The sequence below is a fragment of the Acartia tonsa genome, chromosome 12 (assembly GCF_053477335.1).
Source record: "Acartia tonsa isolate MP-2025a chromosome 12, ASM5347733v1, whole genome shotgun sequence".
Classification (NCBI taxonomy): domain Eukaryota; kingdom Metazoa; phylum Arthropoda; class Copepoda; order Calanoida; family Acartiidae; genus Acartia; species Acartia tonsa.
In genome coordinates this window covers 42,315,697-42,331,621 of record NC_137271.1, presented here as the reverse complement: position 1 = coordinate 42,331,621, position 15,925 = coordinate 42,315,697, and the positions used below count along the sequence as shown (strand labels likewise).

Below are 15,925 nucleotides of genomic sequence, written 5' to 3'. Positions count from 1 at the left end.
TTTTGTTATTGAAGCTGAAGGCTTTAAATTTGGGGTATTGGGTCTTCTTGTGGCAGTCTTTCAGCAGTTAAAGCGTGTTATTTCTTGCAGGCGTCCTTTAAGTGGCTTGGTTTGTAAATTCCAATTTCGCCTTGGCCAAACAACGCAAGCGTCAAAGTTTCCGGCTGGATTATTAAAGATTTATAAATAAAATTTTATATTTTGAAACAAAAGATTAAAAATTAAGTAGATTGCGACAAATAGAATAAATCATATTGATATTTCGCAGCTGCGCAGCTGAATCTGTTTCAGCCAGCTGGGCAGTAGATCAAAGACAGCATTAAGGTAAACTTTTTTACGGTTCAAACATAAAAATCATATTTTATTGACCTCATTTCATATAGTATATACACTGAATTTATATGTTTTTTAGATAAATAAATATAGATTAACAATTTCTTGGACACGTAAGTATTCTTCCTCTCCTAACCCTTCTACAACACTTTGTTCTACCATCAGCAAAGACCTGAAAATAAATAGTATAGGGAAACTGTATATTTTAATAACAATTTTGTAAATTAGCACTATAGCAAAGAATAGGGGAGGAAGGAGCTATAATTAATTCTGCCCAAAAGATGGGAAACCTGTTCAAATTTTGTATTAAATCTTTGAAATCAGCTAATAGCGTCCCGAAAAACGAAAGAAATTAAGTAGTAGACGAAAAAAGTCTTCACCACTTTGGCCAGATAGTTGTCTGGATTATGCATCTATGCACATTTATTGTTATTGGATGAAATTAAAACCAAATCAATAATTGAAAATTTACCCTGCACTCTGAAGGGGGACAACCATCTGTTAGAAAAGAACTGAATCCTTAATTTAAAAAATGATTTTAATGAGAGAGGTAGCGGACATTGAGGCAAAAAGTGTAAAATCACTTATTTAGTGGCTCAAAAAAATTTGATACTTTCCTTTTAATAAATAGGCTAATTGGGTATAGTCCCTTTCGTGGCAACGCCACTTAAGGGCCCAAGGTGCGATTCGTTGTATTTTTAAAATGGCTTTTAATAGGTTATTTTAGGTTAGGTTAGGTTATATTGGGTTAGGTGATTGCCCCACAGAGTAAGGCGATTGGTCCCGCAGGGTTAGAGCCCCCCGCAGGGGCTAGAAATAGGAGAAAAGCTACTGTGAAGAAAAAAAATAAAAATCGCCCCTTAAGGTGCGTTGCCAAGAAAGGGACTATACCCGGCCAATTTTATATCTTGAACTAAAATAGCTCATTAATTTTGTCAAGTGATTATTGCGGTAAAAATTTATGCAGCTGCCCGAAATGTTCCTTGTATACTAAATTATTAATGAAAGAAAGAATAGAAAAAAATGATTTAAAACTCTAAGAAAATTACCTGAAAATCCGGGTGTTAATGAGTTGCCAGCGATTGAATTACCAAATGTTAAAAAACCTAAAATAAAACTTAATTTCAATTCTTTAAGATATAGCCATGTTTTTTTATAATACTACAGGAGAACTATTTAATCTTTAAAAAATACAAATTCCTAAAATTAGTTTTTAAAAACTAAAATTCCTGTTTCATGACAAAAAAATAATTTCTGGATTAAAAAACAAATACTAAAAATATTTTTTTAATAAAAAAACCTACCTCCACCAAAATTATTTGCTACTAATGAAAAAAAGTTGGTTATTGCTGGTAAAACAGTATTTGTAATCAGAATAAGACCTAAACAATAATATACAATTCATAATTTATTGGTAAATCGGTTTTCAAGATAAATTTATACTTAAATACTAATAAAAGTTTTTTTTAAAGCGAAGCTTTTCTATAATTAGGGTCGGTCCGTTAGTTCGTCCGTCCGTTCGTACGTCCATCCGTAACGGATAGCATTTTTCATTATTTTAAGCATGTTAGAATTGTCCTATCAATTTAAAATTTTGCATGGTGATTCCTTTGGTAGTTAGGTACGATTTAGAAAGCGTAGCAACTCTATAATCATTACCATAATTTCCGTTCGTTCATTTTAAACATGTTGATTTTTTTTAACTTTTTTAACAACAAATTTTTATGTGATCAAATCATCCGATTGATCTAATTTTTGGTATATTGATTCCTGGGACAACAAAGTATAAATTTATAACTAAGCAACTATATAATCAAGTCCTATATGTAAGTATGTCCTTAAAATTATCCTGTATAAAGCAGTTTTTCAACAAATTTACTTACAATTTTGCTTCGACGCTTATACATTTATATTCTGATTATTTAGTTCTGACACTATATAAGTGTTAATGTCCGTTTGTCCTACCGTTTCAGGGCTTCGCTTTTATGGATGTTGTCATCCTTGTTTTATTATATTTATTAAGAGATCTCATAAAAAAGGGTGTTTTGAACATTTAGAAATATCCTAGAGAGTTAAAATTTAAATACTACATATATTTAGGTATACAGTATACAGTATGCAGCCCTTATTTCTCAATGAATTATTTAAAAATGTACATGTCCTTGTTCTCTATAGATTTCCACATAAGTAGATATAAAAGTCACTTTTTCAAAACTTTAGCTCTAAAAATCTCCGGTGTTAATGGAGGTAAAAAAAATATTTTTATATATACTTATGTGGAAATCTATACCTAGCATATACTTTTATCGCATTATTTTAAGGAACATGTCGCATTAATACGTCCTTAATGACGTAACTTTTTTATTACTATACAAATGACGTTTCATATTTTTAAAAATTTTTTAAAAGACGTATTGTGTACCAAAAACATGTCGTTATCTTTAAAAAAACGTCACAAAAAAAATATAAATAATAACAATATTTTGAATTTAATGACATTTTATCTTAAATAAAGACACATTGACACGTCAATTTTTCCTTTAAAACGTCCAAAAACACAAGATGGCCGCCAAACTTTCAAAATTGTATTATAATTTTTTATTATTTGTGGTAAATAAAATGATTAAATTTAATTCAATTTAAATCATTTAAGGCTGTATTAAGACGTCGAATTTTTATAAAACGTCAAAAAAAAAACAATATGGCTACCAAATTTGGTAATGTATTATTTACTTACAAACAAAATAGTAGAAATAATTCAGGGTTAAAATTAATCTAACAATTTTGAATCAAACACATAATATGTTTCTATTATTTCATTGCTTACTGAATGATTTCATGACCTATATATATGGTTCTATTCTTTGTAGAAGGTCTCACCAAAAAAATTAGTTTTCATAAAATACATGCATAAAGGAACTAAAATATAAATTCATAGTGGTGTCTGTAGTACTAATATCCTTCATTTCATTACAAAATAATAATTGTCAAACTAAAAATAAGGTCAAAACATTGAGAAAACAAAGCTAAACAATTAGTGATTTGAACTGCCATCTGGTGTCAAAATCAATAACTATTTGATCCATTTCCTTTTTAAATTTATATAAGATCATTTTAATGCGTCCTTATTTATCAATATGTCATTTAAATTATTTAATTAATAAAGATGACTTATTACAAATAAAGGATGTATTGATTCCACCTTATTTATTTTATTTACTGTCACATTAATATGTAATTTTATAACAAATATTAATATGTGGAAAAAATAGAATATGACGTATTGAAACAACCTTAATTTTTATATTTAATCAGGCATTAATTTGTAATTTCTTTTTTAAGAAAAATAATGGCAAATAAAAAACAATTAAGGCCATATTAATAAGTCATTTTCTGTAAATACGTCACAAAAAAGACGTATTGAAAATTAACGACATGTCAATGCAACATTTCTAAAGAAACAAAACCACTTTAGTAGATGCTGGGTAGAGAACAAGGACATATGCATTTTTTAATAATTCATTGAGAAATAAGGGCTGCAGATGCTAAAAAATACTTTTTTGAGGGTCATACTGTATATTTTGATCAGTTTAAATTAACATAAATTCGTAAGCTTGTGTTTACTCCATGCAGGTGTTAATTCCAATTTTGCTCCTTATATTTGTTCACAGTTAGTAATATATAGAATTCAAGGACGTCAAAGCATTTTATTTAGGTTGGATGGTAAAATGAGTGGTCTATAACTTTTTTAAAGGGGTAATCTAATGTACTTCTAAAAATTTTAAAGATGCATACGGCACCCCAAAATTTGTTTTAATGGGGTACGGAGGTAAACACCATTTAATCCCACCCACCTTGGTTTACAGATATAAGCAACGTGAATCACATATAGTATATTTTGTTTACGATTATCAACAAAGGGAAAACATAGGTATAGATGATAAAAGATATACTATAGGATGTCTTTTTAACAAATACTGGTATACTATATACATAAGGAGCTCCAAAACTACCTGTGCTGAAAGAAGCTACTTCTACAGCATTACCAACAGTCTCAACCACAACCTCAGCAACAGTCGGGGCTTCTGTTGTTGTGGACTCAGCTTTACTTGAATATAATAAATAACTTTGTTTTATAGTAGTTGAAACATTTGGACACTCAACTGAATGAACCTAACAACCAATTCAATAAAAATCCTTAAAGTTGTTAAGTCAACAAATAAGAAAACGTTAATATAACTTTGGGGACTAGTGAAATAAACAATCCAATGTCCACTCCCTCCAAACATAAACTTTTTTAATATGAAACATTAGTTTGTATTGTTTATAATAAGTGATTTTTTACTCTATTCAAAATATTATTTGTTTATACGATGACTGATTTGGTATATGGTATATGGGCGTCGTGGCTCAGTGGTAGCACACTAAGCTACAGTGGTGAGAGTTCGAGTTCAATTCTCCATGTGTTGACTCGAATTTCTCATTCGCAATAATAATCACGCAACTTCCCCTGGTTGTGTAAGAAGGGGGTTATTGATTAAGTTTGGATACTTAATAATCACATAATATCAGTACTACCCTTATCCCAAGCTCCTCTGTGGAGAGCATCATTCATTACGGTGACTAAATTTGGGACACCTGCCATACTCGGCGAGGGTGAGGTAATAATCAGTAGCTCTCATGAGATAGAGGGTCAAGTCATAATGTGCTTGAACGTGGAGCTTGATAGCCCTAGTGGCTATACAAAAGTGTCTTAGCCTACTCCATGACTACTTAGGTCCAAACCTTAAGAAACTATGGCTAACCCATCAACTGATATGGTTATGTATAAAATAAAGATCTTAAAACTTACTTGTAACTGACAACTCTACCATTTAATGGTTGAGTAGATTTAAAATTTTCACTTATAACTTCTCCAAGACTGAAAGAAGCCAGAGACCTAAATTATTAATTAATATTGTACATACATTTAATGGTGAGATAGAAACATATAAATTGCTAATTAGGTAGGAAAAATCTCGGCACAAATTGAGAGTCAAATTAAGCAATTAATAGAATTTTTCCCTGAAATGTTAGTCATACAGTAATAAATGCTCTAAATCTGATCTATCATTTTTAGTAGCGAAGCTACTCTATAATTCGAAATGTCCGTCCGTCCGTCTGTCCGTCCGTCTGTCCGTCCGTCTGTCCGTCCGTCTGTCCGTGTAAGACAGAATAGGGGAAACGTGATTTTCTCGACTCCAATTAAAGATAGACAGCTGAAATTTTTTGACAGCATTCCCATTATTAAGGAGCACAATTAACTATAAAACATCAAGGGCGGTCGGACCCCTTTTTAGCAGGTTTTAGGCTATTTTTGTATGTTTCACATTTTTCTCCATATCTTCAGTGTTTATGGTCCGATTTTCAAAATTTTTTCAGTTATTGATATCAAAATTAAATTTCCTGTCGTTTACAGAAAACAACCATGACGGCCACACTGCCATTTTGCAGGTTTTAGGCTATTTTTTTATTTTTCACATTTCCACCATATCTTCAGTGTTTATGGTCCAATTTTCAAAATTTTTTCAGTTATAGATATGAGAATTAAATTTCCCGTCGTTTAAGGAAAACATCCATGACGGCCAGACTGCCTTTTTGCAGGTTTTAGGCTATTTTTGTATTTATCACATTATTCTCCATATCTTCAGTGTTTATGGTCCGATTTTCAAAATTTTTTCAGTTATAGATATCAAAATTAAATTTCCCGTCGTTAAAAGAAAACAACCATGGCGGTCAGACTGCCTTTTATCAGGTTTTTGGCTATTTTTATATGTTTTAAATATTTCTCCATATATTTGGTGTTTTTGGTCCAATTTTCAAACTTTTTTGGGATAAATACACTTTAAATCTACTTTTACGTATTTCCATCCACGATTTTTTGTGCTTCGCTACTTATGGATGTTGTCATCCTTGTTTTATTATAAAGTAGCTTCACAACAATAGAAAATAAAGTTTGCTCTATGATATTTATTACAAATAAATTACTAAAGAGTTTAAGAAAACAAGATCGAAAACGGTCACAACACGGAAAGATGCAATAAAATGTAAAGAAAAAAAGAAAAGTAGAATGTAATTTATTTGCGGGTTATGACCAATCGGTCTTGTTTTTTTACTAATCTTTTATTGCTCAACCATTTATTTAGTTATATTTTTTACACAACCCACCTTAAAATATCAAGTTGATTTTCAGAGATTGTTAAAGGGCTCTCAAAAACTATCATTTTGGATAAACAATCTCCAGAGTAATGATAATAATTTCCATACAATTTTTCCATTGGAATTAAAGTATCCAAATATATTCTAAAAATAAATATAAACTTATTATTGTTAAACGCAATTATTTTCTATATACAGTGTGTTTTTTTATGAGAACTTTTTTGAAAGCAATTTTACCCCACTTATAGTTATCAGAATTTAATGATTAATGGCTTATTTTCTTCGTTTTTTAAGGGAAATTATGAAACAACAACAAAAATTACAGTTTTTGTTGAAAAAGTACAGTAAAGTTGAAAATTAAAAACTTAGGTGTCAACATCTAAAAATGGTTTTAGCGCATTTTTCTTATGCTCAAATAATCAACCTTTTGCAAGAATGGCTGCTAAACACTTCAAAGTTGAGATATAGAGCTAAAAATGTATACAGATACTATTAGGGACATGTACTAGAACATATCAAAGTTTGAAGGTCATATCTCAACCAGGGAGGGAGTACTGGCCCCCCAAAGTCGACTACAGAAAATCCATTTTTTTAAGAAAAATGCGCTAAAACCATTTTTATATGTTGACACCTAAGTTTTTAATTTTCAACTTTACTGTACTTTTTCAACAAAAACTGTAATTTTTTTTTGTTTCATAATTTCCCTTAAAAAACGAAGAAAATAAGCCATTAATCATTAAATTCTGATAACTATAAGTGGGGTAAAATTGCTTTCAAAAAAGTTCTCATAAAAAAACACACTGTATTTTGGGTTTGTTCGTTCTTCGTTAAATTACAGGTATTATCGTTAATTTAGAAATTTATAATTTCAAACTTCAATGATTGGACTGTAATAGATAGATGCAAGTAAGTGTGCGTACCAACACAAAAATCATAAAAACGTCCTTCAATCTTAAACATAATGACTTTTTTAACTGCATTTTAAAAAATTCTTTTATATTACATAATTATTATATTTACTGTATTTTTAACTGTAGATACCTAGGACAATAAGGCACAAAATAATACAATTAAGTCTTATAATGTAATGTTGTCAAAATGCCATGTATTTAAGTAACTTTGGCTGCCAAAAAATGCCTATCTACTCTTTATTTTAAAAGTTTTTTACTTGTAAAATGAACTTGGGTAATCTACATACAAAATGGAGAGTTATAAATGTTTCTTACCTTCCAGGAGTAGAATAGATAATATATTCTGAGGTTGCTAACTTTAAATAAATAGAGAAAAAAAACATTTTAATGAGAAATTTAAATTTGCTTGAGAAATTCAATAAATATGTATTGAATTTGGATGGAAAAAGCTTTTTCTTATTAAGTTTGACATAAAGGCAAATGTCACACATTTTTAAAAATAGTGAGACTTTTAATTTTCCATGGGTATACTCTAAGACCAAAACAACAATAGATATATATTATAGAATCATAACTATCCTTTTACATTAAAAAATTAAAAAAACAAGTTTGCTAAAATTTGTTCATTAAAAATTTAATACTTACTTTTTTTACGTGATCCAAAAAGTGCTCAAGATTTGGATTATCTAGAGAACTAACCTAAATAAAAAAACTTGAAATAAAGAATAACAGGGCAAGGATGTCAAACATAAGACACCCCCAAAACCTCTGTAAGCCATACAAACTTTTAATTTAACCTCTTAATAATTTTTTTTTTTAAAACTATGAGGACATCATATCTATTTATTTTTAATTATTCTTACTTGAAACAAGAAAGCAAAGATAGCCAAACAGTCTTCTGCAGAACATATTTGCTGGATCTCGTATTTCTTATTAAACATAGCAACATGGAGTTCAGCAGCATATTGTTTACCATCTATAGTATGCTCAGAACCTTGGGTACTTACTGTTCCCCAATGCAAATCAAATCCAACAAACTCATATCTACAACAAATTAAAAATTATTGTGAGGACATGTAATACCCTTCTATTACTGATGTCCACCCTTTTCCAAATTTAAAGCTAGTTTTATTAGAAAGAATATAAAATAGACCACAGAGCTGGATCTTTAAATCGTTAAGTGGTGCGCTGAATCGGGGCAATCCAGTTCAGCGCACCTAGATATTATTAGATTTTAATCTTTAAATCAAAATGAAATGGGCGAATCAGCGCGCCCAGTGGCGCGGTACTGGCGCGGCAATGGCACTCAATGAGTGCCATTGCCGCGCCAAACCGGGGTGAACTGGATCGCCCCCGATTCAGCGCACCACTAAACGATTTAAAGATCCAGTTCAGTATGATCAGAAGAATAGAGACACATAATCTTTAAAAATTAAAAAAATTAAAAATCTTACATATTTGTTCCGAATATGCCACCAGTAATTGTTGGTGCTGTGGATTCAAAGGAAGAAGATTGGAATCTTGAATCAAATGAATAAACTAAGCCAGTAGTTCCCAACCCTAATTCTAATTTTCCATTGACAGGCAAGGCATATCCTAAATTTTAACTTTATCAAAAAAATTCAGATAAATTGTTATGTTTGAAATGAATGTGTGGTATCCGCCTAGGATAAATGGCAGACACCAGAGTTCAAATGACTACGGCAGTGTGAACAGACGTGGACACCTATACTATAGAGAAGCTACGCTTCTCTGGCAATCACTAAATAATAAACAGAATCTATTCAGTTGTTCCTTTATTGAAGGTCTAAGGATTACTAAAGTTATATACAACAAACAATAGCTACACAGATAGGAATAAATAATCATAAATAAAAGCAATATAATACATATACAATAGTCAGTTTGGGCAATAATGATCCCCCATCCCTGGAAAGGGTGGGGGGAATTAACAATACAGCTTAACCATAATAAGGCTGTCAGAATCAATCATTAATTTTAGGCATAGGGAGGGGGTCGGCAGACCCCTTCCCCAGGACTCGGGGGAGGGCCTTTGGCCCTTCCCCGAACCCCGGTCAGGGTTGCCATAGGCATGGCTCACGGTTGCCGAATACCACAAATGGATGCATTATAAATTGGATGTTACACCGAATTTCAATGTTCACTACTATAGTGTAACTCTCTGAGGTCTAAAATAACGATACCCCCCCCCCCCCCCCATCTAAACCCTTTACCCCATCCTGTCCCCTCCTACTGGATGAACGAACTGACTAATAAATGAGTTTCATGTTAACAACCTAAATTGACGACAAATTTTCCCCTGTTTTAATATCCATGGAAATCTTATTTAAATTGTAACATTTGAGCTCAAAAGTTGTTATTTGTTTTGAGTTGATATTTTTAGTAGCGAAGCTACTCTATAATTCACTTTGTCGGTCCGTCAGTCAGCCCGTCCATAACGCTATGGGGGAAATGGGATTTACTCAGCTCCTATAAAAGATAGAATGCTGAATTTTTTTGACAACATTTTTGTTATTAAGGAGCACAATTAATAATAAAAAATCAATAACGGTCGGACGGCTTTTGAGCAGGTTTTAGGCTATTTTTTAAGTTTCCACATTTTTCCCCATATCTTTAGTGTTTATGGTCCGATTTTCAAAATTTTACATTCAGTTAGAGATATTAAAATTAAATTTTCCGTCGTTTGGAGAAAACAACAATGACGGTCAGACTGCCTTTTTGCAGGTTTTTGGCTATTTTTATATTTTTTACATTTTCCCCCATATCTATGGTGTTTATGGTCCGATTTTTAACATTTTTTCAGTTAAAGATATCAATATTAAATTTCCCGTCGTTTGAAGACAACAACAATGTCGGTCAGTCCCATTCACGAATTTGTGTGCTTCGCTACTTATGGATGTTGTCATCCTTGTTAAAAACCAAATAATACTAAATTCATACTTGATAAGGTAAAGTTACTAAGTTGAGTCGTAACAGTAGAACTGGATACCAAATTTATTGGAAATTCATTGGCAGAATTACATGTCGAATCTTGTCTGAAGGAAGGGCCTTAAATTAAGTATAATTATTTAGTTAGAAATATATCATAGTTAACTAACCTAGGGTAATGAAATGCACTATGTCCTAATTTAGGTTCTGACACAAAAGTCAAAGCACCTTCATACGCACTGTGAAATACTATGATACAAAGGTTATATGTTATAGGTAGAATTGACCTTTATGGTATATTTTGCATAGCACAAACCTTCTTTTATCACATAAAATCATTTTAATGATTCAAAAAGCATTTCATAAAAAAAAAGTTTTAAAAACTATTAAGATCACCTTGTTGATTTTGATTAGATACAATGTTGACTCCATAGCACAAAGGTAGACAAACTAAATAGTTTTTAACACACAATCAAGTTTATTAGTGTTAAAAAAGATAACATTCTTCTTATTTCATGAAATAACCTAAATGTAATATATGGTATTCATTCTATGTTAAATCATATAATATACATTTTTATGCATCTATGGCTGTTTTTAATCTTGTTAATTTAGACATTAGCCCGTTTTCTTAAACAAGCAGCTAACTGATCTAAAATAAGTGTGGTTAGGTTACTGTACTCAGTTCAGTTACCAATCATAAAGTACGCAAAAGTTTTATAATGGTTTCATAAATAAACTGATGTGGAAAATGCGTCATTTTTAACATAGGTTTTAAGCTGTCGCAGTTAACCGATGAAAGGCAGGGTTGCCATACTAAAATTCATTTAAATTAGCATAAAAGGCCTATTTGTGACAAATGTCGTCTTATAAAAAAGACCTAATACGTCTTGGTGTTTATTTAATTAATGGTATAAGTAATGAAAAGATGCAAAGAGTATAGAAAATGAAGAAAAAGTACAAAGAAGAAATTTTTAATTTAGGTTAAATACATATAATATTAGTATGATAAATTTTTTTTTTAAATCCCTTGTCAATTAAGATCTTCAAAATAGGCAAATGCTGAATTTTTCAAAATTTATTTTTTTGGGTGGGGGCAGGGGGCTGGGCGCGACCGCAGTCTTGTAATAAGTAATTTTTAATGTTTAGAATTAATTATATTTATTGGATAGCTTTGTTATGGTATGGTTTGTAATGTGAGAAAAAAAAATTTCTTCCTTAAAAAAATTTTATTTTTAAATCTACAAAATCATCGTAGCTGTTTGCTAATTTACAAAATTAATGCCACCCCATTTATTATTTGTTTTTATTTTTTTCTTCTGAAGTACAAATGCCCCGTACGAATTTCGACAGCTGGCTTTGGTTAAGCTGTTTTTATCACCTTCGGTTAAGTCTTAACTAATGTGAACATTGGTTTACCTTTAACTTATGTTATGACGTCACACATCGGTTATCATGATCAGTTAAATTTACTTCAGTTTGGTCTATGAAACACTTAACAGCACTCTTAACTTATGTCTAAGCTGCTAACCGATGTCAATTTATTTTATGAAAACGGGGTATTGTGTATACAGTCTGTCATTCATTTGTACACAAACATACATTGCAGAACATACAAGTAGCGAAACTAAAATCCTAATTGTGAATGCCTCGATGGGGAATGGGTATAGGTACAAATAATGGAGGACAAAAATTAAAAATTTTGCGAAATTTAGCAATCAAAATTTCCAGAAAATTATAGGAGGAAAGGATAGGTGGGTGAGTGGGAGAATTTTTAAATTGCCTCTTTTTATCCGCCCCCGCCCAACAAAAAAAATTTTTACATCCTCACTGGACATTTTGGACTTAATTGTCTGGAATAAAACATCTATCCTATTATATAAAGTAGTAAGCGTTTTTTGTCTGTCCCGAAGGATCTTGCTAACTGCTAAACCAATATTGTTCTTCTTTACAGTGAAGCTTCTTATAGGTCCTGGGAAGGTTTTAAACTATTTTTTGGGACGGTGTCTTCACCTCCCTCCCCCCCAAAATATTTTTTTACTCTTTTGAAACTCAAATTTAAAATGGGATGTGGTCAAATTTTCCCTCTCCTACCTTAAGTGCCCCTAGAGGCTTCTAGGGGCGTTGCCGCTGGTACTATTATATAAAGTAGTAAGCGTTTTTTGTCTGTCTCGAAGGATTTCGATAACCGCTGAATCGATATTGTTCTCCTTTACAGTGAAGCTTCTTATAGGTCCTGGGAAATTTTAAAACTATTTTTGGAGAGGGTGTCTTCACCCCCCTCCCCCCAAAAACATTTTTTTTACTGTTTTAAAACTAAAATATAAAATTGGATGAGGTCGACTTTTTCCCCTCCTACCAGTGCCCCTAGAGACTTTTAGGGGCGTAGCCCCTAGTGCTTAATAAAGACTTAATAGACCAAAAGAATTCAAGGATGATTAAAAAGATTTATGCATAGCGCCGCAATCCACCCCCCTCCCTTTCCAGTGAAACTTTCATTCATACACTCTTGCTTTTTAATGTAGCTTTAATGTTAAAAAACAAAATGGTCACATTTTTTTCATAAATTCCGTCAACTTCTAAAATCTGTCCTTTTTAGGTTAAAGATGTCCAAAACTGGCCATCAATAATACAAAAAATATTTAAATGTCCGACTGTCTGACAACAGTAAACTATCAGCAACTGAGGAAATTATTTGGTTTCTGTTTTAGGTGGTTTTAGTAATTTTTAAAATAATGTTTATCTTCATCTATTTGTTTTGCATCGTATTATAAACGGCTTTCCGCGGATATAGAATGTACAATTATAAAATTAAAACCAGTTTTTTAGCCCCCTAGGTGCCTTAGGCACGGGCTAAAAAAACTGGTTTTAATCTTATGATTGTACATTTTTATATTCGTAGAAAGCTGGATATAATACGATGCTAGACATAGTTTTTTCGTATGGATGAGAACCGGTTCCATATCCACCGGATTCGAATGAATACGAGAAAACTTATTTTAATCCTAATTTGAAAGAAAAAACGAAACCACTTTACCAGAAAATAAAATAACTTTACGCGCCTGACTTTACAGTAGTTATTAATAGCGAATCTTTTCTATAATTTGGGTCATACCGTCCGTCCTTACCGGTTAGCTCTTTTCAATAGTATTGTCCTATCGATTTCAAACTGTGCATGATGATTCCTATAACAGTTAGGTACAATTTAGAAAGCGTGGCAACTCTGTAATCGTTACCAGAAAGTCCGTACGTTCATTAAAACATGCAAATTCTTTTGGTATGATTATCCTATTCATCTGATTTTTGGGAATAATGATTCTTAGGACAACAAGGTAAAGTAATTTAGGAGGCAACACTATAATCAAATCCTAAAACCGAAAGGCTTTAACTTTATCCTATACTAGCGGCTACGCCCCTAGAGGCCCCTATAGTAAATAAATAACTTAAAACATACACAATACATATATGTATATGCGTTTAGTATGTGCGTTTGTGCACGTTACCGTGTATGTTTGTGCTCGCTCCTAAGCACATAAGGTCACCAGAACTGAAGGTTATTCGTGGCGACGACGAATAGAGAGGAACTATCTATTCTATCTATCCATACTTCTATTTATGTGTTTAATGATTGGTTAAGGTACGAGAAGAGCTCATCTTTTACGCTCAAAGCTGTTACATTATAACCACGGATTAGGGACAGTTATTTTATTCATGTGCAGCTAAGCCCCTAGCATCTAGGGTCTCTGTATTTGAAGGAGAGGCATGTGTCCGAAAAATAGCCTAAAACCACCCCAGAACATGTTTGAAGGTTCACAAAAATGGAAAACTGTTGAATGTGTTTTTTTCTACTAAGATCTTGAATACAACTTCACCGATCGTTCTATTTATTGTTATTACCCATCCCCTTAAATGCTTAAAAACCACGAAGCACCACAAACACCCACCCACACACAAACACACACACACACAAACACAACATATCCTTCCCTCATATGAAAGCACAGATGTATAACAAGGGAATAAGGGGTGGGTCGTCTGAAGATAAATAAATCATCCCCCAATTACAAGTAGTTAAAGTTATATATTCCTAGAAACCTAGGGAGGGGAAATTGAACTATATATTATTCAAGTATCCAAAGTTTTAAAATCAGGCTTTTCCAAGTTGTAAATTCAAAACTTTGGGTACTTACATTACAGCTTCTATTTCAGTTGGATGAAACTACAGAAAGGGTATTCTAGTTAATCATCTCGTTTACATCTATATATATTACTAGCGGCTACGCCCCCTAGAAGCCTCTAGTGGCACTTTAGGGTTTTTGTTTTAAAAAATAATACGATACCTATCTATGTTGCTTTCAAGTTTCTACGATACCTAGCTATGTTACGTAGGAGTCTCTATACGTAAAAAAAATAGATTTTTGTGTTTTCTCTTGGGAGGGTGGTGGTACCCTCCCCCAAAATAGTTATAAACCTTTCCGGGACCTGTGAGAAGCTACCCTGTAAAGGAGAACCAGATCGGTTCAGCGGTTAGCGAGATCCAAACAAACAGACAGACACACATCCTGTTACTTTATCAAAAGAATATATCGTCCATTGTCTTATCCCCAAGAACACCTATCAACGACAAAAAAAACAAGGTTGAAAACATCCATAAGAAGCAAAGCTCATGATTATAGAAGATATATCATTATACACAAGAAATTACAGACATCTACCTTTAATAGCAGCCGGTTAATATTGATGGTTATAACTATCGGCTAGCCATTAATTTCATTAAAAAAAGAGCAAAAAAACGACCAAAAAAGGTAATGAAAGTATATATGTATTATGTAATCATCTATAACGTTATTATATAACAAGGACAAGTATGTTCATAGGTAGCACAAATTTATTGAAAATTCTGTTTAAACATGGAAATAAATGTTTAGTTTATTAAGTTCTGAAACTCTAAAAGAGTTCTTGTTCGTTTGTCTTTTCTTCTGATTTTAGGGCTTCGCGTTTATGGATGTTGTCATCCTTGTTCTGAAAAAAATTGACTCACAAAGTTCAACAAAAAATACTTGTAGCAACTTGTATCTCATTCTAAGTTTATATACTGACTAAGAAAAATCTTCGAGACAATCATATTTTTAAGAATTTGCAATAATAACATAACATTAGATTTCTAGTCTTATAGAGTGCTGTGATTTAGATTTGATAAATTTTCATGAATACACGAAACCCCAGCCAATAGACCACAAAGATATGGGAAAAGTATATGAGCTTAAAATTTTTAACCAAGATCATCAGAAATAACTTTAGTAATCTTCGAGTACAGAATATTTTGAAGGGTCCTTAAATGGTTTTAAGCTATTTTATGTGTATACTATATTCTCGAACTTCCAATAAATTGTTTATTTTAACCTTGGAGAATCCTCGTAAAAGCTTTTTTATCCCACTCTTTTACCTTATTTTTTACTTACTTGAAGAAAATTTGATTTCTTCATCCAATTATCCAAATGTGTAAATTAACTTCAATTATCTAATACTAGCGA

The 15,925-nt window shown here is 31.8% G+C and overlaps 1 protein-coding gene across 1 annotated transcript; it reads right to left on the bottom strand.

Annotated features, from left to right (window-relative positions):
- Positions 1-330: 330 nt before the first annotated feature.
- On the bottom strand, positions 331-15,472 carry LOC145333994 (carbonic anhydrase 1-like). Its single transcript, XM_080179268.1, has 14 exons — positions 15,433-15,472; positions 10,788-10,841; positions 10,404-10,511; positions 8,897-9,038; positions 8,306-8,486; positions 8,088-8,141; positions 7,758-7,798; positions 6,541-6,675; positions 5,186-5,272; positions 4,347-4,441; positions 1,638-1,715; positions 1,383-1,439; positions 806-852; positions 331-505 (listed from the first exon to the last, which is right to left on the bottom strand). Exons 1-14 carry the CDS (start codon positions 15,470-15,472, stop codon positions 428-430), a joined length of 1,197 nt encoding a protein of 398 aa, XP_080035394.1. The 3' UTR covers positions 331-427.
- Between the last annotated feature and the right edge of the window lie 453 nt (positions 15,473-15,925).